This window comes from Hypanus sabinus, chromosome 9 (genome assembly GCF_030144855.1).
Source record: "Hypanus sabinus isolate sHypSab1 chromosome 9, sHypSab1.hap1, whole genome shotgun sequence".
In the NCBI taxonomy this organism is placed as follows: domain Eukaryota; kingdom Metazoa; phylum Chordata; class Chondrichthyes; order Myliobatiformes; family Dasyatidae; genus Hypanus; species Hypanus sabinus.
Window position 1 is genome coordinate 90,530,424 of NC_082714.1, and position 27,125 is coordinate 90,557,548.

Genomic DNA, 27,125 nt, shown 5'->3' on the forward strand with positions numbered 1-27,125 from the left:
CCTTCGCGTGTAACTGATAACGTCGAATTTAACGTCGAGATAAACCAGTTAATAAGAACCAGATCGCAGTAAGATTAACCATTTACTGTTCACTCTTCACATTAACATATGGTGAAAACTGTTGATAAAACAATACAAGATTGATACAGTATTTGTTCCTTCCTTAATATCACATTTCAAGTGTAAATACTTGCAAAGGTGACTATAACTACATTACACTAAGGTGCAGTATACAGGGAGAGTTTACCTGCTCCATTGACTACTTTAAATACACTTCCATGCAAACTATCCGCGACTCTTTAACTAACGAAAGCATAAACATTATCGACCGTCGTTACTTCTAACAGGATCGGCATTAACATCTTAGTTCAATATATCGATTATCTATTAACTTACAGCGTTGCTCTCACTGTGATTTCTCATGCCTGCAAAACAACTTCTGCTCAGGTGAGCCTCGTGGTGAGCCCCCACCCTCGCGCTAATTTCAAACCGGTATTTTCCCACAAGACGCGGCGAAACCGGATGTGACATCATCACATGCCGATATATTTTACACGCAATGAATATACTTTAAACACTTCTAATTCTAACTAGAAAATACTATCGAATGAATTACTAAGCAAAAATATTATAAACTAAATAACTGTCGTAAAGACAGCACACTCCCCGCTTGACCTTCGTAAGGTCACAATGAGCAGAGTACAAACTTAGTCTCTTAATCAGTCATTGGGTAGAAGTAGAATAACTTCTGTAACTGGCCTTTGGTAAATTTTCACATCGCCTTGGTCGGTAGTCTTCAATTCGATCTTCCTGACATGTCCATCCTCGCTAGGGAATGTAGCAGTGATTCTGGCCGTTGGCCAGCTGTTGCGGGCGATTTGCTTGTCCCTGAGCAGGACTAAGTCTCCAACTTGAAGATTCCTGTGGGGTTCTGTCCACTTTTGTCTCTGTTGCAACAAAGGTAGATATTTTTGTCTCCAGCGAGGCCAGAACTGATTTGCCAGAGCCTGGACTTGTCTCCATTGCTTTGTGTACAAATCCTTGTCTGAGAAGTCTCCTGGTAGAGGAGGTGCTCCTGCCTTCTGCGTAAGGAGCGTTGATGGCAAAAGTATAAAGGGGTTTTCTGGGTCAGAAGACACAGGTAGGAATGATTGTGCGTCTATAATGGCTGTGACCTCTGCCATTAGGGTGCACAGTACCTCGTGGGCCAATCGGGTGCGTTGCTGCATCTCAGGTTTCCTTTTCTGGGTTTTCCGTAAGGACGTGAACCGTTTGACTGCCTGCTCTTTGTTATTTGGCAACCGCTGGCGTGGTTCTCTGAAGGGTAATGGGGCAACCCCATTATTTGCTTCATCTCTGAAGACCTTGGTGTCTTTGGGTTTTAAAGAAATGGTATCTTGAGCTGATTGTGCAAGTTTGTTTCCGTGCTCGGTTTGAACGAAAACTGACTGACCTAGCGTCTCGTCGGTTACTTTACGCTTGGTAATGTCTTGTTGTGCTTCTTTAGGGTACACCTCAGTGAGGCAGATCTTGGAACAAGAACGGCTTGACTGAGTTTGACCGCAAACTTCTGTACAGTTCGAGCTGACAATTGTTGTCCTGGAGTGAACCTCTCCCTCCCCGCTGTCCTGTTGTGGGGGTGAAGGAGCGTTGTCGGTTCTTTCATTCTTGACTTCATCATGGAGCCGTGAGGGTAAATTTCCTTCCTCGTATGGATGTGATGCAATCGTGACTCTCTGAGGTTCCTCGTAGCTGGGGAAGTTATCGAATACGTATGGAGAGGGGAGACGAGCCTGCCTGTCTATTTGAGATTGTACATAGTCGCTTGTGCGTTCCAGTCTGGTCCTTTCTAAAGTAGATCTTACTGCGGTCAGATCACGCGACCCTTCAGCTTCTTCTATGTACTTTGCTTCCGCCATGGCAGCTTCTTCTTCTCTTTCTAGCTGCAGCACTTGCAACTCTGTCGATATTTTTGCCATTTCCAACTGGATTTCGGCTTCTCGGGCGGCCGCTTTCCTTTGTCTGGCAGCCTTTTCTTTCTGGATTTCGGCTTCTCTGGCAGCCTTTTCTTTCTGGATTTCGGCTTCTCGGGCGGCCGCTTCGGCTTCTCTGGCAGCCTTTTCTTTCTGGATTTCGGCTTCTCCGGCAGCCGCTTCGGCTTCTCTGGCAGACTTTTCTTTCTGGATTTCGGCTTCTCGGGCGGCCGCTTCGGCTTCTCTGGCAGCCTTTTCTTTCTGGATTTCGGCTTCTCTGGTGGCCTGTTTCATTTTCAAAACTGCTTCTTGTTTGGCGTAACGCAGTCGCACCTTGGCGGCTTCTGCCTTGGCTCTTGCCTGTGTGGACTTACTTGATGTCGTTCTACCGCCCTTGTCGCTGGGCGCCATCGACTTGATCCCGGATCGAGCTGACATTGCAGCACTTGAAACACCTGATAATGCCGCTTTTTCACTGTAACGTTCTCCTTCGCGTGTAACTGATAACGTCGAATTTAACGTCGAGATAAACCAGTTAATAAGAACCAGATCGCAGTAAGATTAACCATTTACTGTTCACTCTTCACATTAACATATGGTGAAAACTGTTGATAAAACAATACAAGATTGATACAGTATTTGTTCCTTCCTTAATATCACATTTCAAGTGTAAATACTTGCAAAGGTGACTATAACTACATTACACTAAGGTGCAGTATACAGGGAGAGTTTACCTGCTCCATTGACTACTTTAAATACACTTCCATGCAAACTATCCGCGACTCTTTAACTAACGAAAGCATAAACATTATCTACCGTCGTTACTTCTAACAGGATCGGCATTAACATCTTAGTTCAATATATCGATTATCTATTAACTTACAGCGTTGCTCTCACTGTGATTTCTCATGCCTGCAAAACAACTTCTGCTCAGGTGTGCCTCGTGGTGAGCCCCCACCCTCGCGCTAATTTCAAACCGGTGTTTTCCCACAAGACGCGGCGAAACCGGATGTGACGTCATCGCATGCCGATATATTTTACATGCAATGAATATACTTTAAACACTTCTAATTCTAACTAGAAAATACTATTGAATGAATTACTAAGCGAAAATATTATAAACTAAATAACTGTCGTAAAGACAGCACAACTATATTTTTAAACATTTCCACATCAGTAATATTCCCATTTTAATAATTATTATGCACTGTCTTCCAAGTATTGTTTTGAATTTTTCATTTTGGTTTTGAATTCTCCTGATTAGAACAGGCTCTACAACCCACAAGTCGTGCTGACCTCCTTATCTACTCCATGGTCAATCTAACCCTTCCCTTCCCTCCGAAGTGGTCTTCCATTTTCTTCATCCATAACTCAGGGTCTCTTAAATGTCCCTAATGTATCTGTTTCTACCTCCACCCCTGGCAGCATGATCCATCCACCCTCCACTCTGTGTAGAAGAAAACCCTACCTCTGACGTCCCTCCAGTCACCTTAAAATTATGCCCTCTCGTATTAGCCATTTGCCCTGGGGAGGGGGAGTCTCTGGCTGTCCACTCTATCAATGCCTCTTATCATCTTGTAACACCTCTAACAAATCACTTCTCATCCTCCTTCACTTAGAAGAGAAAATCCCTGGCTCACTCAGCCTATCCTGAGAAGACCAGCTCTCTAATCCAGGCAGCATCTCCTCTGCATCCTCTCGAAAGCTTCCACGTCCTTCCTGTAGTGAGTTGACCAGAACTGGACACGATACCGTCGGGTAGAAGATACAAAAACTTGAGAATGCAGACCACGGGGGTTTCAGACCCTAAAGGATGAACTCTGGATCCCCCCCCCCCTCAATCTGTCTCCTTGTGGCCCTTGCACCTGACTTGTCCACCTGCTCTGCACTCTCTCTGTAACTCTTAACACTCTATTCTACATTGTTTATTTTTTATTTGGAGATACAGCACAGTAACACACCCTCTGGCCCAATGAGCTCATGCTGCCAAACTGCATCCATGTGACCAGTTAACTCACTGAGCCTAACCTGTAGGTCTTTGTAACGTGGGAGACACCGGAGCACCCGGAGGAAACCCGCATGGTCACAGTGAGAATTACAAATTCAACAGGAGTTGAACCCGGGTTGCTGGCGCTGTGAAGCGTTACATTAACTGCAATGCTACCATGCCAACCATTCAATTCCTTGATATATGTGTACTGCATATGTATTCAAAATGGCTTCATTGTTTGTTAAAAGTAAAACTGCTTCTTTGTTATGCTAACTGGAGAGAGAGTGTTGTCCGGCTCAGCATTCTCGAAGTTTCTCGCAGTCTGTTTAGGTTTAGAATTGCTGATAACAGGATTGTATTCATTTGTTAACCAGTGGGGTTGGATGTAATTTTTTCTTGTGGGTCTGGGAGTGGGGTTTTCACGGTCTTTTGGGAGAGTGGGGAAGAAGACACTGAAGCAGGTGGACGTGTGCTGCACTGCTCGGTCGATCACCTCGGGTGGTCCCAGGTGCGAGGTCGTAAAATCGGAGGAGAGCGAAGGGTGGTCGAACGGTTTGATGATTGAACTCCAACGATATGCACTAAATTGACTGAACTCTGATAAGTTTGGCGTCTTTTACTTTACTTTCTTTTCCTTCATATATACTGTATAGTTAGTACTCATTTAGTTCTGGTAAAATCTTTAAAGTATATTCCATAACTGTATCTGGTGTGAGTTTGATACTGTGTGTGTGATGCTGCGTTAACTTGTGTTCCACAGCACCTGCGTATACGGGAGGTGGTGTTGGCAAGTGGCTGGAAGTTTCCCCGACATACACCAGCCTGTCGCATAAGGGTTACATATGGAATGATCAGTCTGGGAGGCAAACAAGAGCTTTTCACTGTACCTCAGTGAAACAAAATGAATTTGATGCAGACATTGCACTGAGGCCTGTCCGACACCAGTGACCCGCTGCTGCTGGTGGCCTTGAGAAATGGTCCACCTAGTCACAAGTTAAGGGTGAGACATGAGTGCACACGACAGGAAAGGACCTTCGGTCCTTCAGTGTCATACAGACCCTTCTGCCCAAATGGCCCATGCTGACCAAGATTCCCATCCAAGCAGGTCCCTTAAAACCTTTCTTATCCGTGTACCTGTCCTAGTGGCTTTTAAAATTAGTTATTGTACCTGCCTCTGGCAGCTTGTTCCATACTCACAACTACATGATGCTCACCAAATCCCTATTTAATTTGTATTAAATTAAGAGATACAGCACTGTTACAGGCCCGTACAGCCCAAAGAACCCACACCACAACTGTGGGAGGAAACCAGTGGAAACTCGCACGGTCACGGGGAGAATGTACAGTCTCCGTACAGACAGCGGTAGGAATTGAATGCCAATCTCTGGTTCTGTCGTGCGTTAGGCTAACCGCTACATAACCTGGGAATCTCTAACACTACCTCAGACCGTATTTCCCTCAACTTGCAGGCATGCCATTACGTTTACTTTGGCATCTCACTTACAGGTGCAAACAGCTCACAGACGGTGGCAAGAATTGAATCCCCAACACTACAGAACTGGGTCCCCCCCCCCCCCACTGAAACCCCATGTTCTTGTTTCATCTGGGTTCGTCTCTGCCATTGGCCCCTGCCTCCCCTCCTCACCTTTCCCACCCAGTTCAGGCGTCACCTCCCCCTTGACACTCCTGTTTCACCTGTAAGAATCTGTTTGAAACCGGCCTCTGGCTGACCTGTTCCGGCTGGCATCACTTAATTATTTCTGTTTGGGAGAATCTCACGTGAGCCATTTGCTGATATCAAAGGTGGTGGAAATGATTAAAAATAGTGCATTTCATTAAAAGTAACCCCAGGCAGAGATTGCGTAGGGCTGGAAGCAATGAAATAAGGGGACTGAGAGAAGGAAAGCCCTGAGCAGTTTGTTTACTTACTCTGCATCTTGTGGTTCCTCTCCCAGATCAGTGGAAGGACCTGGAGGAGCAGAAGAAGAAGGTCGAAGCCTCTCTGGCCGAGTTCAAGAAACTCTGTGACAACGTTGATGGAAATGAAATGTTAAAGTAAGAGCTAACTAGATCAAAGGGGTCAAATCCTTTCAGGAGTGAATGTGAGTGAGTGTGTGTGTGTGAAAATGAAATGTTAAAGTAAGGGCTAACTAGATCAAAGGGGTCAAATCCTTTCAGGAGTGAGTGTGAGTGAGTGTGTGTGTGTGAAAATGAAATGTTAAAGTAAGGGCTAACTAGATCAAAGGGGTCAAATCCTTTCAGGAGTGAGTGAGTGTGTGAGTGTGAGAGAGAGAGAGAGAGAGAGGGAGAGAGAGAGTGTGTGTGTGTGTGTGTGTGTCCACGTCCTCTTGGAAGAGTTTTATAGATTAAGGTTGGCTTTATTTGACATGTACATTGAAACATTCAGTGAAATGCACCATTTCCCTGGCAAGAGGATGTGCTGGGGAGCTTGCAAATATCGCCAGGGTTCTGGCACCAACATAGCATGCCCACAGCTTCCTAGCCCTAGACCATACGTCCCTGGAATGTGGGAGGAAGCCCACACAGTCATGGGGAGAATATATAAACTTGCAGGCAGCAGGAATTGATCTCGAGTTGCTGGTGCCCCACCCCCACTCAGTCTGGTTCTGCTTGCTGAATCCAGTCACACGAGGCAGCCGGTGCTGGAATCGGGAGCAGCAATCAGCTGGAGGAACTCAGCAGGTTGAGCAGCATCCGTGGGAGGTGGGAGGGGGTGAAAGGAATCTAGTGCAGGGTTTCAAAGTGAGACATTGACAATTCCTTCCCCCTCTACGCATGCTGACTGTGCCAACATAACTATCCAGAATCACTGATGAAGCCACTCTAACAAGACCCAACAGAGTCCTCCCAATACAACAGGTGCATTTCACTCTTGAGCTTTGGGAATTGGGACAGGCTGGTTGTGAGGGTGAGGACGCTGGCAGTATGCATTGTGGGCATTGCAGCCTGCCTTGGGGCTGCAGAAAATCATCAGCTGGTGTTTGAAAAACTGCAAAAATTCAGGGCACCTTGTGAAAATAGCTGAGCGATAATGGCTGACTCGGGTGTTGACAGCTCTTGGGGGAAGTCAGTGATGCAGAAATGAGTTACTGATGGTGCAAGCTGCGCAGAATACCATGTGGATTAGTGATATACTCATTTGTGTTCTCGTCTTGCTCTTACAGGAAACTCTGCTCATAGAGAATTGTAGAACTGGCTCTGTGGTGGGTAAGTGTTAACCTCTGTTGTGACCATTTTCCTTCATCTGTTATCTTCAAGGATATAAGCCAGAGCCAGGCCTGTCCTTAAACATGTGTGCGTGTACACACACACTCTCTCTCTCTAACATACTCTATCTCGCGCTCTCTCTTTCTCGTTCTCGCTCCTGTTAATGCCTCTGCCACAGTGAATCGCAGCATGGGTCTGTGACATTACTCCAGTTAATCAGTTCGAGTTGGCATGTCTTGACATGAAGATGTGCTTTGAAGATAGATCAAGTGTTTCTACAGAGCCCTGCACTTAATACTTGAGCCAACAATATCACTCTGTGAATTGTGGGAGTTTGCCTTGGGCAAACTTTATGTTGTTTTCCTTCTAGTTCACAGCTGTGACCGCACCTCTTTGGGACTTCCCACGAGTTCGGAGAGACATAACAGCAAAGCTAGCCTCTTGTAAGTTGTCCCAGTTTTTCCCTGCATATGGTCACTCTGTGCCAGGGTGCTGGAAAGGGATGAGCAACAGTACTTCAGCCGGGCTGGGTAACCCAGTCAGAATCCGGTTCAGCACATTTTGAACATCAACACACACGAATGACACTATTTACCACAAGATGTAGGAGCAGAGTTAGGCCATTCAGCCCATCGAGTCTGCTCTGCCATTTCATCATGGCCGATCCATTTTCCTCTCAGCCCCAATGTCCTGCCTTCGTTTGCACCCCCCCCCCCGTATCCTTTCATGCCCTGACCAATCAAGAACCTTTTGACCACTGCCTTAAATACACGTAAAGACTTGGCCTCCACAGCTGCTGTGGCAATGAATTCTACAGATTCACCACTCTCTCCGCTAAAGAAATTCCTCCTCATCTCCATCGTAAAAGGATGCCGCTCTACTCCGAGGCTGTGTCCTCAGGTCTTAGATTCTCCCACCATAGGAAATATCTTCTCCACATCCCCCCCTATTGAGGCCTTGCACCATTTGATAGGTTTCAATCAGGTCACCTCTCATTCTTCTGAATACAGGCCCAGAGCCATCAAATGCTCTTCATGTGACAAGCCATTCAATCCTGGAATCATTTTCATGAACCTCCTTTGCATTCTCTCCAGTTTCATCATATCCTTTTTAAGATGAGGAGCTCACCATACTCCAAATGAGCCCTCTTCAGTGATTTATAAAGTCTCAACATTACATTCTAGCATCTGCCTTCCTCACCAGACGCAAATTAACCTACAGGGAATCCTGCAGAAGGCCCCTCAAGTCCGTTTGCACCTCAGTTTTTTGTATTTTCTCTCCATTTAGAAAATAGTCAATCCTTTCATCTCTTATACAAACATACATGACCATACACGACCCGACACTATTCCATCTGCCACTCCTGTCCCACTCTTCTAATCCAAGTCCTTCCGCAGTCTCTCTACTTGTTCAAAACTACCTACCCCTCTACCTATCATAGAGTCTGCAAACTTTGCCACAAAGCCATTAATTCCATCATCCAAATCATTGATATATAACCTAACAATCAGTCCCAATGCAAACCCCTGTGGAACACCACTAGTCATCAGCAACCAACCAGAAAAGGCCCCCTTTATCCCCCTTCTTTGCCAAACTAATTGCTCTAAGCACAGTGTAGTGTCAAACGGTCACACACTTGCACACAACTGACGCTGTTTAGGGATTGTTCAGCAGCTGTCTCCTGCCCTAATTGAGCAGCATATGTCCCAAATAAATGAAGGGAATTCTGGCTCTTTTCTCGATTAGTTTTTGTACTGTTGTCCCAAATATCTGGCTGGCCAGATGAACCAGTGGCTCAATTAACTGGAATCCATAGAAGTGTGTGAGTGTGTGTGTGTGCACACACATACGTATGTACCATGGATTCCAGTTATTTGAGCCATCGGTCAATATTATATACTCGAAGTACAAAGTAGTAAAGAAGAGAGTAACAGTGTTGAGGGAGTGTTCATGGGTTCTGTGACCATTCAGAAATCTGATGGCAGAGGGGAAGAGCGTGTTCCTAAAAGGTTGAGAGAATGCCTTCAGGCACCTGTACTTCCTGCTGGTAGTAATGAGGAAATGAAAAGGGAGCATCTCCTGTGTGATGGATACCACCTGCCTGGGAGAACGCATTTTGAAGATGTCCTCGATGCTGGGGAGGCCAGTGCCCGTGATGGAGCTGGCCGGGTTTCAAACCCTCTGCAGATTTTTTTCCCAATCCTATGCAGCCAGTCAGAACGCTCTCCACAAGACATCTGTAGAATTTGCTAGAATCTTTGGTGACATACTCAAACTTTTTCCAGCTGTTTCGGTCATTGTAAATCCCCATTTCTTTTCTTTCCACAGTCAACTCCGGAGACCTTTTTGCCAAGGCACCTCAGCTCGGATCCCACTCGTATAGCTTTAACAGGACGAAACCGAAATAAACCGCACAGAAAAGAACTGAAAACGCTAAGACACAACCTGTTCCTCCCTTGCATACAGTACGCCACAGCCGATTGGCCCAGCGGCGGACACGACCCTTGCATATAGTATCCTACATCCGATTGGCCCAGCGGTGGACACGACCCCTGCACACAGTACGCCGCAGCCGATTGGCCCAGCGGTGGACACGACCTTGTCCTATCTCTCTCTCTCTCTCACAATTCGATGGACTAGCTCCAGTACCTCAATCCAACCAAAGAGAAGGCAAACGCCCTTCAACACCGTTCAACTCGTCGATCTCAATAACTGTCTACCGTTCACTCTCTTACCCTGCCGCACCCACACCCGGCTAATTGGAACACAGATGTGACTGATGGTACTGAGTGCCTGTTGCTACAGCAAGTTCACTCACACTGTGCTGACCAAGCAGCAAGAAGTGTCCCCTCCCCAGGCAATACTCCTACCAGCTCCTGGAAGCTTTCGTACTTTCTGTAACTCAGCATTCATGTTCAACTGTGAAACTGAAGGAGATCTGTCATTTTCCAAGTCCTCCAACCCTTTAAACGCCAGCCTTGTACCCTGTAGCGTTTACCCCTGTCGCAGGTCTCCCTGCAGTAACACAGCTGAGTAGTGTTAGAAGCAGGGGCAGCTCACCTCTCTTCACAGCTCAATCTATCACACGTGCATTGAAACACACAAGGAAGTTCATCACCTGCATTAACAACCGGTGCAGCCCAATTCTGTACGGGTGGTGGGATTGGCAGCCCACAAGTGTTGCCACGCATGCCACTGCCAACGTGCCCACGACGTGCATCAGAACAGTCCTCTCAGCCGCACAGGGTAGCGCAACGCTTTAGTCTGAGCAACCCGGGTTCAATTCCCGTCACTAACTGTACATTCTCCCGTGTCAGTTTCCAGAGATGTACCAGTTGGTAGGTTAATTAGTCAGTGTAAACTCTCCTGTGATTAGGCTAGGGTTATTAAATCAGGGGTTACCAGGTGGCACGGCTACTCCACACGGTGTCTCAGTAAATTAAAACACTCACACGCACACACACACACACACTCACACTCACACTCACACACACACACTCACACTCACACTCACACACACTCACACAAACACACACACACACACACACACACACACACACACACACACACACACACACACACACACACACACACACACACACACACACACACACACACCTCCAACCCCCAGGGTAAGCAGCTTCGGGGGCTACAGTCCTTGGCTCCAGACTTTCAGGCACATAGCGAGCCTCCAACCTCATTCAGGCCTCTACCTCCAGACCCACTGAGCTGTGGGTTTCAAATCTCAGCTTCTCCCTCCAGGCATTGCCACTCCCTCTGGGTTTCGAAACCAGGGCCTGCCAGTCGCAGGTGAGTCACGGGCCCCTGGTAGAATGGAGGGTTGGAGGGCAACCCTTCACACTACCACAGCTTCCCTGGGAGATATTCATCTTCCTTCTCCCTTCCCACTTCTATTCCCTCTTACCTGTCCTCCTCTGCTGCCCCTCCTTCCCTTTCTCTCACGTTCTAGATGCTGAGTTCCCTGAGCATTTTGTGTGTTGCTTAAGGTTTTATCTTCTTTGCAAACAAGGAGGCAGCTATGCATCCCCCCCCTCAAGCCCACACAATTGCTGACCTACCTCAACTCCACCTCCCCGGCCTGCCTTCATGTCTTTGTGCTATGGAACCGACTGAGCCCGGTCTTTCAATCATACAACATCCTCCGCCCTCCAGTGGAGGGCTCCAAAGCTGCTTGCACTCAGCCTTGTCTTCACCTCGGTTCAAAGTGCCCGGTCATTATCATGCCACTGTGACTCCCTGGGATGTTCAGTCAGCAAATTCAAAGGGCCCCCAGCTCAGGTTCCTTAACAAATTAATATATTTTTAGTGAAATCTTCTCTATTCTTGTAAAGCCTAGGCAAAATAAGAACAGTTCTCCTCAGAGCAGCATTCTCATCTCATGAATGAATTCTACCAGCCTTTAAGGAAAACATGTCCTCTGGTCCAAAGCTATACACAATATACTCCATTTTCCCCCTATTCTTTAGAGGTAATCAGGTTATCACTTTTTTTGTTAAATTGAAAGATTTTTTAAATATCACTGTTCATGGTGTCCTATTTGATTTGTTGGGTATTTTCTTACATGAGGTGAGAGTTTGTTGTCATTTTCTGGGGATCGGAATTTCAAAGCTGCTGCCAGCTTCATCTCATCGTTCAGGTTCTGCGTGCAGCCAGTGTGGGCACTCTCCACGTCCACCAGGTAGCAAATCAATCTCTCTCTCGCCTGGACATTGTTCCCACTTTGGCCAGCAGCCTCTCCCTGGGTGAAATCTATTACTGATCAATTGTGTTTCGGACTGGTAAACCACGAAGAGTCACACCTGAGCAGATACCCAGGGCAGAGCCTGGGGTCAGAGATTTGCCCAGGAGGTATCTCTGAATATGCACTATGGCTCAGGAGGACGTGTAATAAATGCCACGGACACAATTGAAGAAGACAGATGTCCTGCTCATTATAACATTGCTGCGGCAGAAAGTGGCTGCTGAGTCCTCCTCTGCACTACAACAATGATTGCACAGTGACGTCCAAACACTGGGAAAAGATGAGCATATCAGCCAGTGACGTTGAATGTCGTGCAGCAGGCAATCACTGTAAGGAACTCCGAACCCCAGAGAGCCTTGAATGTTATTCAATAACTTAAGAGATCCTGTAGATGCTGGAAATCCAGAGCAACACACTCACAATGCTGGAGGAACTCAACATTTATGTAAAAGAATAAACAGTCGACATTTCAGGCTGAGACCCCTTGTCAACTCCTGACGGGTTCTGATCTGAAACGTTGACTGTTTATACCTTTCCATGGATGCTGCCTGATGTGCTGAGTTCCTCCAGCATTCTGTGTGAGTTGCCAAATATTAATTTCACTTCTTTTACTTTCCTTGGTGGTGTTCCTAAATATGTATGTTTGGGTTATTTGTTTAATAAATATTTTATTCTGTATGTAGTTTTGGTTTATGATGTATTAGGGTAGCGTGGCATGTGGCCAAGTGGTTAAGGCGTTAGACTAGCGATCTGAAGGTCGTGAGTTCAAGCCCCAGCTGAGGGAGCGTGTTGTGTCCTTGAGCAAAGCACTTAACCACACATTGCTCCAGTACACCCAGCTGAAAATGGGTACCAGCAAAATGTTGGGGGTTAACCTCGCGATAGGTGGGGGGGGAGTCTCATACTCTCAGTCGCTTCACGCCACAGAGACCAGCATAAGCACTGGCCTGATGAGCCTATAAAGCTTGGGACAGACTAATTTTATGTACTAGGGTACAGAGGAAGGTGGTGTGTCTCTTCATGCTCTCCTGCCCCATTCTCCCTTCTCATTGTCTTTTAACTTTTCAATTCCCTTTTGTAAGTGACCAAATCACTTGTACACTGTCCTCTCATTGATTCTGTTCCGGATCTTTGGGTGAAGGTATGTCCCTTCTGCTGAAACTTGCCACTGACCGCTCCCCTGAGGCTTTGCTGGCCTCAGCAGCATCCAGCTCCAGATGCCACGGTTAGCATGACGCTGCTGTAGCTTGCGGCATCGGAGCCCCAAGTTCTGTAAGGTGCCCTTCCCATGGGCGTGGGTTTTCTCCGGGTGCTCCAGTTTTCTCCCACAGTCCAAAGACATACTGGTTAGTAGGTACATTGTCCATTGTCCCGTGTGGGGTTGTCTGGGCTTGTAGAGTGGTGTGGCTGGAATGGCCAGTTCCACGATTTATCTCCGAATAAAATAAACTCCGTGACTGAGCATAGACTAGGTTAAGAGGCCAGTACAGAATTGTGGGCTGAAGGGCCTACATTGTACTATGTTCTCTATAATGTTGAACCAGAATCATTATCACAGACAGATGTTGTGAAAGTTGTTGTGTTCCACAGCAGTACAATGCAAGGCATTAAAATATACTATAAATTAGCTTAAGAAATATAAATTCAGTGACCACTTTATTAAATATGTCCTGTACCTAATAAAGTGGCCACTGATTGCATGTTCACAATAACAGAAAATCTGCAGATGCTGGAAATCCAAAGCAAAATGCTGGAGGAACTCAGCAGGCCAGGCAGCATCTGTGGAAAAGAGTAAACAGTCTACATTTTGGGCCAAGACCCTTTTGCAGGGTGTATGTTCATGCTCTTTGACACGTGGTTATTTGAGTAATGACCAGCTTGAACCAGTCAGGTCATCCTCGTCTGCCGTCTCTCATTAACAAGGCTTTTTTGCCCACAGGACTGACACTCATTGGACACTTTTTGTTTTCCTTGCCACTCTCTGAAACTCTAGAGACTGTTGTGGGTGAAAATCCCAGGAGATCAGCAGAGTCTGAGATACTCAAACCACCCCGTCTGGCACCAACAATCATTCCATGGTCAACGTCATTTAGACACATTTCTTCCCCCATTTTGATTTTTGGTCTGAAGGACAACTGAACCTCTTGACCATGTCTGCATGCTTTTATACATTGAGTTGCTGCCACATGATTAGTTATTTGCATTAATAAGCAAGTGTACCTGAGTGTGTCAGTGTGCATATCTGAGCAAAAACAGTGAGGTAGTGTACATGGGTGCATTGTCCATTTTGGAGGGGAAGAAGCTATTCCTGGAATGTTAAGTGGGAACTCGGAGCAAGTTTGTGTTGTCATTCCTTCCACCCCCGTCAAAGGATCGTAAAGTTCTCCAACACAGAAGCAGTCAATGACCAACGCAGTCCGAGGATGTGCCACTCTTCTACCCCACCCTAGCATGCCCATAACTTACTAACCTTGACCCGTACGTGTTTGGAATATGGGAGGAAACTGGAGCACCAGGAGGAAGCCCATGCAGACATGGGGAGAGTGAACTCATTCCTTACAGACAGAGCGGCAATCGAACCCCAAGTAGTGACCGCTGGCGATTGCGCTATCCAGGCTGCCTAGTTGGTTCTGGTTGCTAAACTATAGGAAGAAAGTGATTGCACTGGAGGGAATCCAGAGGAAATCCACTGGGATGTTGCTGGATTGGAGCACTGGATAGACAGGGGTTGTTTGCTGTGCAGCAAATCAGGCCGAGGGGTGACCTGACAGAGAGGTATAGTGAGAGGCAGGGATCGGGTAGATAATCAGAATCATTTCACCATGATTAAGGTGAGGCTGAGGATATCTAAAGGTGATCTAAGGGTATCATAATTTCCATGTAGGGCTAGTTGATAGCCAGAGGACGTGGTGGAGTCAGATGCTGTTGCTGTGTTTAAGTGACATTCAAACATACCTGGAATAGGGAAGAGCACATTCAGAAATACGAGGTGCTTGTAGTCAGTAATAAGGAAGGCAAGTGCAACGTTAGCATTCATTATCGAGAGGACTGAAATATAAAAGCAGGGATGTAAAGCTGAGGGTTTATAAGTGTAACCCCCTGGGTCGCCTCAGGCTCGCTCAGCTCATTCTCGTCTAGGGGGAGCAGCCTTCGGCTCCGCCAAACTGGGTAATCAGCTGGTGTGGATGCTGTGTGATGTCCCCACCTCGCCCAAAAACAAGCAGTACACCATAAGCGATTAAATGAGTACAATTTATAAAGGTTACTATAACTAAGTGATTAATAACGATACAGTATATATGAAGAAAAAAAATAAAGAAAAGGTGCCAAAGTTATCAGTCCAAACCACTTCGTGCACAACCGTTGGAGCTCAATTACTGAAGTCTTCTGGCCACCATTCGATCCCCTCCGAACTCCTCGACTCACAGCTCAGGACCCTCCGAAGTGGTCAACCAAGCACATCTAGCTTCATCCCTCCTCCTCGGAGTACCTCCTGGCCTTGGACCCCCGCTTGGGGTCTGTTCCTCACCCAGCTTACAGCATTGCATCCTCTCTCTCGACCCCCTTGCGCCGATCTGCCCAAAAGCCCGTCAACAAAAGCTTACAGACTCAGAAGAAAGAACAACATTAATCCCCATTTAGTTTACAAAGGAATACCATTCTCGTTATCAGTAAATTTTAACCCAAACAAGCTTCCAGCACTCTCTCGCAACAAAGGAGCATTCCTGCTTTTAACAAAACAAAGAAGCCCTTTTGATTACATACACAGTAACAAAGAGAAAAAAGAAGAAACCCCCTTTACATAAGCCATTGATCTGACTACACTGGGAGTATTGTGAGCAGTTTTAGGCCCTCATCTAAAGGAAGATGTACTGGTGTTGAGAGGATCCATGGTCAGCCTGACTGCCACAGCAGGAGAGAGCAATGAAGTGAAACGTGGAGGAGCAGCCCATATAGGAACTGTTTCAGCGTGTCATGGAATGGCTCAGCAGGTATCTCGGTGTGGGACCAGTTCTCAAAGTCACCTCTACCAAGACAGTGGCGTCTCACGTGTCTCCAGGCTCTTGTGCAGGACCCTGGTGTAAGCACCCAGTACTGAAGGAATTCCAGCAGTCAACCCGCCCAACCCCACGGACTTACCTCTTCATACCTGGTTGAGGGTGCAGGGCAGGGTCCAGCCGATGGACAGCCTCAGGGCTGACCTTTGGTAGATCCTCCCACAGCACTCCCTGACAGGTCTGGCGAGAACAGGGTCACATAAAAATGAGCAAACTTCTTTAACAATTCCTGTTGGATCTGTGATGGAGGAGCCCTCCTCTCCCAGCAGTTCCACAAGGTTCCCGCGCACACCCCTCCATTTCTCCAGAGAGTAAAACAAGGGCGAGGCATGGTCCAGCTCTTGTAACAGCGAGATTCTTGACCCCATGAAAGCACCTCAGGACTCCTCAGTACTTCCCTCTTCCCCAGGTACTTCTGCCAAAGGAGTGGATACCCCACGATTTGGATCAGCTGAGACTCCAAGCCAACAGTTATTTTTTGAGTCGCTCCATCTGGGACATCCACTTCTTGGTCGACCCTTGAATGTATTCCTTGCAAAAGAGTTGGATGTGAGCTATGTCCATGTTCCACCAGAGTGATAGGGAGATGAAACACTCTGTTCTCCCCTCCAGGCTTCCCAGAACATAAGACCATAACATATAGGAGCAGAACTAGCCCATTCAGCCCATCGAGTCTGGTCCATCATTCAGTCATGGGCTGATCCAACTCTTCTAGCCATCCCCACTCCCCTTACTTTCTCCCTACACCCTTTGATACCCTGGCTAATCATGAACCTGTCTATCTCTGCCTTAAATGCACCCAAGGACGGCCTCCACAGCCCCTCATGGCAACAAATTCCACAGATTTACCACCCTCTGACTAAAGTAATTTCTCCACATCTCTGTTCTAAATGGACATCCTTCAACCCTGAAGTCGTGCCCTCTTGTCCTAGACTCCCCTACCATGGGATTTAACTTTGCCATATTTAATCTGTTCAGGCCTTTTAACATTCGGAATATTTCTTTGAGATTCCCCTTCATTCTCCTGAATTCCAGGGAATACAGCCCAAGAGCTGCCAGACGTTCCTCATACAGTAACCCTTTCATTCCTGGAATCATCCCCATGAATCTTCTCTGAACCCTCTCCAATGTCAGTATATCCTTTCCCAAATAAGGAGCCCAAAACTGCACACTCCAAGTGCGGTCTTATGAGCACCTTATACAGCCTCGAAATCACATTCCTGCTCTTATATTTTAGACCTCTAGAAATGAATTTGCCTTCCTCACCACCGACTCAACCACTGAGAATGGCACTGGCCGCAGACACACGGTCAACGTGCATCATGGACACGTACAGCCGGTTGAGTCATAAACCTCCTTCTCCCATCACCTTCTAGAAGGCACAGGAGGTTCTGCCAGACATCGATCAGCTGCACTAATGCTTGACTGCTCTGAGGACACAGTGATCTCTCTCCCTGAGGGTACATTTGAAATCACTCCCGAGGACAACACACTTACCTCTGTCAATGCAACCCAGCAGCATGGCATGACGAAAAAAGCTCGTCTGCATTGGGCCGGGCTTGGGGCGTACACGTTAACAAGGTGAAATGCAGCAGGTGGCCTGGCTTGAACTCATCTACTCTCAGTGTCTCCAGCTGTAAGTTTGAGGCCAACAATATCACCACCCCGCTCGAACTGGAACTGACGTGACGCATGTAGGCCCTACCACACCAATCCAGGAGCCAAATGGATTTATCTCCCGGATCGGTGTGCGTTTCCTGCAGGAAGCTCTCTGTATATCTCCGTTCCCTAAGGACTGAGAGATGATGGAATCTGCTGCCATTGATATTAACACTTGATAATATGACCTTCATGACAGTGTTACATTTTCTTGCCAATGTCCTGCCTAGTGGGAGCAGAGCCCCTTACCCTGAGCCTATGCCCCCTTAACAGAGTTTTCAGGAGTCCCTGAAACAACGTCACTCCCTCCCGGGCAAGTCTGTCCATCGGTCAGTGGTTAGTTGGGCCTTAGGCTGTCTGTGCCCAGAAGTCAGCTAAAACTCCCGAAATTCCTCCACGGTCACAGCATGGAACTCACTGCTGGGGTCAATCTCCTCCGCCATCTCGGCTTCAAAAGAATCTTCCTTGTCCCTGTCACTGCATCCCAGGAGAGCGTCATCCTCACTGCATCCCAGGAGAGCGTCATCCTCACTGCCCCGTTCCCTCACTCACCCCACCTCCGGAAACATCCTCATCCTCACTGTCCCGTTCCCTCACTCACCCCACCTCTGGAAACATCCTCATCCTCACTGTCCCATTCCCTCACTCACCCCACCTCCGGAAACATCCTCATCCTCACTGTCCCGTTCCCTCACTCACCCCACCTCCGGAAACATCCTCATCCTCACTGTCCTGTTCCCTCACTCACCCCACCTCCGGAAACATCCTCATCCTCACTGTCCCAGTCAGCTCACTACCGGAAACAATCTCAACCAGAGACCCCACCAAACACATGGACAAGTGATGGGGAATATTCCAGCCCCCCCCCCCCCCCCCAGGTCATTAACAGCACCAATGGCCTGTTCATGCGGCAAGATAGGGCTAGCCCTCTGCTCACTACCACTGCTCTCTTCCACCCCTGGTTTGGTCATCCTATCAATCTCCTTAATGTCTGAAAGAAGGGCTTGGTCTCGCCTATTTCCATATGCGGGTCACCAACCTCTGCCGCCACGACCTCTCCACTCTGTTCCCAAGAGGGAGGATGGCGACCCAGAGAGTGGTGAGTGAGTGGAATGAGCTGCCAGCGACAGTGGTGGAGGCAGATACAATAGGGTCTTTTAAGAAACTTTTGGATGGGTACATGGAGCTTAGAAAAATAGAGGGCTATGGGTAAGCTTAGGTAATTTCCAAGGTAAGGACATGTTCAGCACAGCTTTGTGGGCCGAAAAGCCTGTATAATGCTGTAGGTTTTCTATGCTCTTTTACATACTACAGTTGAAATGTGTGTCTTTCTGTCAGCTTGAACCAGTCTGGCCATTCTCCCCTGACCTCTCTCATTAATAAGAGGTGTTCACACACAGAACCGCATGCTTTCTTCTTTTTAGAACCACTCTGTAAACTTCAGAGACTGCTGTGCATGAAAATTGGTTGGTGGTTGAAAATTGAGAGTGGTTGGTGCGTGGAATGCACTGCCTGAGTCAGTGGTGGAGGCAGATACAGTAGTGAAGTTTAAGAGACTACTAGACAGGTATATGGAAGAATTTAAGGTGGGGGGTTTTCTGAGAGGGAGAGTTTAAGTGTCAGCCCAACATTGTGGGCCGAAGGGCCTGTACTGTGCTGTATTGTTCTATGTTCTATAAAATCCCAGGAGATCAGCAGTTTCTGAGAAACCAACCCATCTGGAACCAACAATCATTCCAAGGTCAAAGTCACTTAGAATCTCACCAATCCCAAGGCCCGACGAGCTCCGGAACGGAACTTTGCTTCAGTGGAGGCTGCAATCTGATCCCCCATTCACTAGCTCCATCGGCTCTGAGCACTCCACTACCCAACTGGCCGTCTGTCAAACCAGAGACTTCAAACTCAGGGAATGCAGACGGTCCTCCTGCTCTGGGGAGGCATTTCCCGAGCTGGCAGCCTTTTGCAGGGGTAAATCTTTCTCGATAGTCGGTTCCCCGTCTTCACATTCAGAGGATGCCTGCCTCCTCCTTTTCGCATCTCCTGCCACATCGCCCCTCACGGCTTCTCCAGTCAGATCCGTGCCCTCCAGGCTGGGACGAGGGAAACACCCTGCTGGGGGGAGGGCTTCCTTTCAGCCTTCCTGCCCTTTACTGCAACCCACCCCTCCTTTCCAACTGTGCCAGACTCGTCCCCGTCACAGGGTCAGGAGGAACAATGGGGAGAGGCAATGTGGGGGCAGAGACAACGGTAGGGGGAGGTGGGGAGGGAGCCTCCAGTGTTGCCATGGTGGAGTTAGCACTGTTTAGGGCAGGCTCCATGCAGGTACTGCACCGTGGTTGGCCCATGGCCCAGTAATGCTCTATTCAGTGCCGTGTGTAACAGTACCCCTCGGCATCGCCCGGCAGGTCCAGCTCCTCGAATACCTCATGCTGGCTGGGGGGTTGTATACACACACCCAGAATGACCTCTGTCTACCCTGAGAGGTATCTGGGTCCCCGGTGAACTTACCTCACCAGAAGAATACAGGTCTGCTCACGGATGTGAAGATGCCCGTCACAGAGGGTTGCCTTCTGTTGCTGACTGTACTGGCGTGCAGACCCCTTCCACTTTATTCCCCTGCTCAGGGCCTGGGACATCTCCCTGGTGGACTGTAGGTGGAAACGGGACTTCTGCTGCATCTTACGGTTCCAGTTGCATTCCAGTTCTTAGAGCAAGATCTTTAAAATAAAGCTACAAGAATTTTAACAAAGATGAAGGTCTTGCTGTAAGAAGTGGAATTCAACTGTAAACAAGGTATGACAGTGGAAACCCGATTGGATGAGGAGGGATGGACGACGGGGGTATAAATACCACCAAACTGGACACGCCCAGGCATCATCCCTGCTGACGAGGGCAGAGTTGGTCATCTAAACATCGGTTCAGATCAATACCTGTACCCTGCTGAAAGACCGAGAAGAGGTTATTCCCCTGCGGGAGTTCTTTCACCGTAAGTATGGCTCTTGCATAGCAGTTGGGTTTCCCGTCTGGATGTTGAAGCCGCACACAGTCAGAAACCAAACGGTGTAGAATTAGCTGAGTCACCACAATTATCAGTCTTCTGAAGAGCAGTTCCGAGAAGATGACATAGCCGCCACCAGACAGGCAGGGAAGCCTGCGCGATGGAACCACATCACTGACCCTGCGGGCACACAGCCCAGCCGCTACGATGTTCCTCCGTCCCAGTGAAAAACTTCTCACCCGGTTTCCCGGGCCGGTCGTGCACCCTAACCCTAACCCTAACCCTAATGTGGTAGGGATAGTGTTTACCGTGTTAACAGCCGGAGAAATCCGTCCCAAATCCAGTAAAGGTTGCAGACACGGTCCTTGGCAAGGTCTTGGCCACAGTCGCTGCCACAACCCGAGCACAAACTCAACAAACCTCGGCAAAATAGCTTTCCTCAGAGAAGAAAATGGCTGCAGTCCTCCTTCACATCTCTGCTGCACTTTCTTCAGTCCTTGTCAGGGTTTATTCTGAAATAAATTGACCTTTACCTCCCCCCAAAGCTCACATATCACGGGGTCCCATGGTGCAGCCTTTCCTTAATAAAACCCACCACCCACTTCCTTGGTAGCACACCTCTCACAGTGCGACGCTCCCTCTGTACTACCCTCCCTCAACATAGCCCATCCCACAGTGCGACGCCCTCCCTCAATATTGCCCATCCCACAGTGCGACGCTCCCTCAGTACCACCCTCCCTCAATATTGCCCATCCCACAGTGTGACGCTCCCTCAGTACCACCCTCCCTCAATATTGCCCATCCCACAGTGCGACGCTCTCCCTCAATATTGCCCATCCCACAGTACGACGCTCCCTCAGTACCACCCTCCCTCAATATTGCCCATCCCACAGTGCGACGCTCTCCCTCAATATTGCCCATCCCACAGTGCGACGCTCCCTCAGTATCACCCTCCCTCAATATTGCCCATCCTACAGTGTGATGCTCCCTCAGTACCACCCTCCCTCAATATTGCCCATCCTACAGTGTGACGCTCCCTCAGTACCACCCTCCCTCAATATTGCCCATCCCACAGTGCGACGCTCTCCCTCAATATTGCCCATCCCACAGTGCGACGCTCTCCCTCAATATTGCCCATCCCACAGTGCGACGCCCTCCCTCAATATTGCCCATCCCACAGTGCGACGCTCTCCCTCAATATTGCCCATCCCACAGTGTGACGCTCCCTCAGTACCACCCTCCCTCAATATTGCCCATCCCACAGTGCGACACCCTCCCTCAATATTGCCCATCCTACAGTGTGACGCTCCCTCAGTACCACCCTCCCTCAATATAGCCCATCCCACAGTGCGACTCCCTCCCTCAATATTGCCCATCCTACAGTGTGACGCTCCCTCAATATTGCCCATCCTACAGTGTGACGCTCCCTCAGTACCACCCTTCCTGCAAGTCGGCACTCCCTCTGAACCAACCCTTTTCTTTTTACAAAACTACAAGTTTATTCGCACAAAAATACACGAAACACAAACGTTAACTATTTACAAGACAGTGAACAAATTCAAGTTAAAATATGATTATTACAGTCAATGCCTGGGGGACGGACACCACTTCTCAGAAATCCCCCACTGTACGCATTGTGACCTCTGCAAGGGCAGCCAGGCATGAGTGTATCCCCGGAAGGTGGGCATACAGTCGGCTCTTTCAGAGCCCTCGACTGCCTGCCATCTATACTGCCCCTCCCATAGTGCGACCCTCAGTACTGTCCCTACCACAGTGAGACACCTGTTCTGTACCAACCCCCCCCCCCCCACCCCCCCACCACAACTCCACGCTCCCTCAGCTCTGCTCTGAGAGTGTACCAGGCCGGAATATTTCACAATTAGCAATTTAAAATGCAGGAAATATGATGAAATGATAAAGTTTATTCATCTTACCAATACATAAAAGCACTTTTCCCCAGAGATTTTCAGCATTTTCTGACGTGTGCCTTTACCCTGGGATTTTTGGGCTCTAGAGTCGCTCTTTATAGATCGTCTTTCCCTTCAAATGCAGTTCGTCCAGGTACTGCTTGTTTTCAGACTGGAACAATTCCCGTAACGCTGCCTGGCGCATCTGTGGGACAACGCTGGGGTTAGCACAGGGGTTAGATGGTGGTACCTCCCATCACTGTTGGCACGGAGCCCCCAGCTTTCAAATGCTTTTCACCTAGCAATCCTCTGTGCTTGGCGAGTCGTCTCCCGTCGGCTGCGGAGACGCTCAGACACGACTGAATGAAGTTCACTTCCACTCACAGCTCCTCAGGCAGGAGGACTTGAACGTCATTCTGGCACGGGCTGCTGAGTAACGGGAGCGTAGCGGCAGGAGGGATCCTCACCACCAGGTGAGGGGCTTCGCCCCGAAACACCAGCAGCTTCTCAGCTGCTTGGCCCACTGAGCTTCTCCTGATCTCCTGCCCCTGGTTACCATCATCCCATGCCCTGGTACTAAAATCTCGGAATTAGCCACGAATGACAAGGTTTTCTAAGCAACGCATGCAAGGCGCTGGAGAAAGTCAGCAAGCTGGGCAGCATCTATGGAGGGGAATAAACAGTCGACGTTCAGGGCAAGGGCCTTCATCAGGGCTGCAGCTTGAGGTAAATGGTGAAGTTTTGCCCCCTGGGCCGTAGAGTTTTGAATAGAGGCACATGAGATTACGAGTGGTTTAGATAGGGTAAGTGCAAGCAGGCTTTTCCCCCACTGAAGTTAGGTGACACTACATCTAGGAGGTCATAAGTCAAGGGTGAAAGGTGAAATATTTAAAGGGACCCTGAGGTGGGTACGATGTGAAACAATCTGCCAGAGGTGGTGCAGACAACATTCAGGAGAAATTCAGATGTGTATATGGATGGGAGGGGAACGGAGAGCTCTGGCCCAGGGGAGAGTGGATGGGACAGTTCAGTATGGACCCAAGACCCTGCTTCTGTGTGGTAGGAGGACATAGATTTCAGGTGTGAGGCAAAGAAGAACTAAGAAGAGACTTTCACAACCGAGGAATACGAGCTGACACAGGAAAAGGTAGCTGCAGGTACAATTGCATTTTAACGACATTTAATCAACTTTTAGGATTAGGGGGATTTGGGCTAAACACCATCAAATGGCAGACCACTTAGTTGGCATGGATGAGAAGGGCCGAAAGGCCTGTTACCATGCGGTTTAACTGAATGACACACTGCCAGTTGCAATGTTTTTCTGATGAGACATCCCTCAAGGCCCTGATTGCCCCTGCAGCTGAACGTAGGTAATCTCTCAGCTGTGATAGTCCAGTGTCCCAGGCCAAACTACATCCCTGAAAGAGCAAACCTAACCTCCCAGCCACGTGTCTGTGGGAGCTTGGTAGTTTTCAAGTGAAAAAAAGGTGCAACTCACAAGGAGGACTGCCTTTGCTGCCAACTTCATCTCCTCGTTAATCCTCTTGACCTGCTCCCTGGCAGTCTTGAATTTGGCTGAATTCTCGATCTCAGTCATGTGAACATTGAGGGCAGTGATCTTGTCCCACCTGCCAATGCAGGGCACAGGAAGTTCACAAGAAAATAAGAGCAGGAGTAGACACATCACCCCAACCCAGTGGCTGCTTTTTTGGTACACTTGTACGCCTGCTCATTATTGCAAATACCTCGTCAGCCAATCATGTGGCAGAAACTCAATGCTTGAGAGCATGCAGACATGGTTCAGTTGTTGTTCAGACCAAACACTGGAATGGGGGGGGGGGGGAAAGAAATGTGATACAAGTGACTTTGACTATTGTTGGTGCCAGATGGGGTGGTTTGAGTATCTCAGAAGCTGCTGTAGATCTCCTGGGATTTTCACACACAGCAGTCTCTAGTTTACAGAGAATGGTGCAAAAAACAAAAAAACATTCATTGAGTGGCAGTCCTGTGGGTGAAAATGTCTTCTAAATGAGAGAGGTCAGGAGAACAGCTAGACTGATACAAGCTGACAGGAAGGTGACAGTAACTCAAATAACCACACATTACAACAGTGGTGTGCAGAAGAGCATCTCTGAATGCACAACATGTTAAACCTTGAAGTGGATGGGCCACAGCAACAGGAGACCACAAACATTACTCAGGGGCCACTTTATTAGGTACAGGTGGTACCTAATAATTGTGGTACCTGTGGATAGGGTGGTGAAGAAAGCTTTTGGAACGCTGGCCTTTACAAATCAGACCGTTGAGTATAGGAGTCGGGATGTAATGTTAAAATTGTACAAGGCATTGGTGAGGCCGAATCTGGAGTATTGTGTACAGTTCTGGTCACCGAATTATAGGAAAGATGTCACCAAAATAGAGAGAGTACAGAGAAGATTTACTAGAATGTTACCTGGGTTTCAGCACCTAAGTTACAGGGAAAGGCTGAACAAGTTAGGTCTTTATTCTTTGGAGTGTAGATGCTATTACAGCTCAGGACGTTCAGAGTTCAGAGTTCGAATCTGACGTCATTTGTAAGGAGTTTGTATGTTCTCCCTGTGAACCATGTGGGTTTCCTCTGGGTGCTCTGCTTATCAGGTTAACTACCCATTGTAAATTAGGCTGAGGTTAAGTCAATGGTTTGCTGGTTGTGTGGCTCGAAGGGCAGAGGGGCCTATTTTGCACTGCATTTCTAAATAAGAAATAATAATCCTCTGCTATTCCCCTTCCATCTTCAGATTAAACCTTGGAGAGGGCCCCAGCCCCCAAAACCAACAAACTGACTTATTGGATTCCATGCCCAAGAAACACAGGTCGAGAATGAGGAAATTGTTCAGAACTGAGAGAAAGGGAGACTTCCAGGGGCTATAAAATTTTTGTAAATCTTATTAACATTCTGTGCAGCTCTCTTTCTATACCTGGCTAGATCCTGTTGAATTTGTTCAATGAGGGCTTCCCTCTGAAACACAAGAAACAGAACAGTTACACACAGGTTTGCAGGTCCCCGGCTTAGGGGCTGGAGTTGTAGACCTACAGATCCAGGGCTACGGTTTAAATCCTGCCTTCAGGTGGTGCGTGTGCGTGTGGGTGGAGTTTGCATCTTCTCCCTGTGTCCATGTGAATATTTTGCTCCAATTCCATCCCATATCCCAATGGCCGTAAGATCTAGGAGCAGAACTGACTCTGCTCTGCCAATCCATCATGGCTGATATATTTTCTCTCTCGATCCAGATCTCCCGCCTTTCTCCCTGTACCCCTTTGACAACCTTATTAATCAACAACCTATCAACCTCTGCTTTAAATATACCCAATTACTTTGTACTTGGCCACCACAGACTCAACACCCGAAAAGCAATTCCAGCTCATCTCTGTTCTAAAGGGACATGCGGGATCGGTGGGTTAATCAGCTGCTGAGATTTGCTCCCCCGCCCCCCCCCCCCCCGGTGTGTGGGTGAGGGTAGAATCTGGGTAGAGCTACTGAGGATGTGGGGAGAGTCAGTTGCAGAGGAATCAGTGGTTTAAGAGCAAATAGATGCTTGATGGGCTGAATTTCTTCCAATCCCATGAGAAATTTCTAATATGTCTCAGTACATCCCACAGTCATTTATTTTCCGACTGTTAGAGACTCTTAGATATAAAGAAAGAAAAATGGAGGGCTATGTAGGAGGAGGTTTGAGTAGGTTAAAGGGTCGGTGCAACATTGTGCTGAAGGGCCGGTAGTGAGCTGTACACAAGTACGTTAATGAAAGTTACAATTTAGAATTTAATAAAAGAGGTTAAGATCCTTCAAAGTGGGCGGGTAAGTCACTTTTGATCGCTGCTTTGCCCACCCCACTCCCCTTCCTCACTGCACCTTCCCATCACGGCGCCAGTGGTCAGGGTTTAGCGATCGCCGTTTCGGGACTGTGCACATCCTCGCCGGCGGGGAACCGAGTAGGAGCTGCAACAAGAGAGAAAGTGATTAATCCGTGGCCGGCGTGGTCTTGAGAGACCGAGAAGACTCCTTTAAGGCTGCCCCTGTCGCTGGAACCCGAGGGCGGGACTCCTTTTGTTGACGGAAGTGGTGACCCGTTGCCTGGGGTAACCACGTCGTCTGGACGTTTTAAAGGGGCAGGCCTCAATCGGAGAGTCCTTAAAGGGTACGGTTTAAAAAAGCGTTGTAATGCATCTCACTTTTTAAAAAAAAGTTCCCTCAAAGATGTTGCTTGATCTGATGAGTGCCCCCAGCATTTTGATTGCAGATTTCCTACATCTACAGAGTTCCCCCGTTTTGATGTTGTTGGGATCTCGCTGTGCAGCAACTGGCTGGCGCACTTTTGAAAAAAAAGTGGGGCTAAACCGGAGGCAACCGATCTTTTTTATGCCATGGACCCCTACCGTTAATCAAGAGGTCCGTGGACTCCAGGTGGGGAATTCCTGGGCCAAATCTTCCCTGTGTGGTTGGGACCTTTCAACAATGAAGAGAGGTCAACTAGTGTCATGGCAAGAGCTGGCAAAGTATGAGGAATGGG

At 48.1% G+C, this 27,125-nt stretch overlaps 1 protein-coding gene across 2 annotated transcripts; it reads right to left on the reverse strand.

The window, feature by feature from the left end:
- LOC132399616 (plectin-like) lies at positions 1-26,684 on the reverse strand. 2 transcript variants are annotated; one of them, XM_059980170.1, is made up of 5 exons: positions 26,468-26,684; positions 25,533-25,573; positions 24,074-24,203; positions 22,603-22,780; positions 1-2,578 (listed from the first exon to the last, which is right to left on the reverse strand). In XM_059980170.1, the coding sequence occupies exon 5, from the start codon at positions 2,409-2,411 to the stop codon at positions 720-722; it is 1,692 nt and encodes a 563-aa protein (XP_059836153.1). In that variant the 5' UTR covers positions 2,412-2,578; positions 22,603-22,780; positions 24,074-24,203; positions 25,533-25,573; positions 26,468-26,684; the 3' UTR covers positions 1-719. The 2 variants fall into 2 exon arrangements, with proteins under 2 accessions (XP_059836153.1, XP_059836154.1); XM_059980171.1 differs by lacking the exons at positions 22,603-22,780; positions 24,074-24,203; positions 25,533-25,573; positions 26,468-26,684 and adding an exon at positions 5,659-5,908.
- Positions 26,685-27,125: the final 441 nt, after the last annotated feature.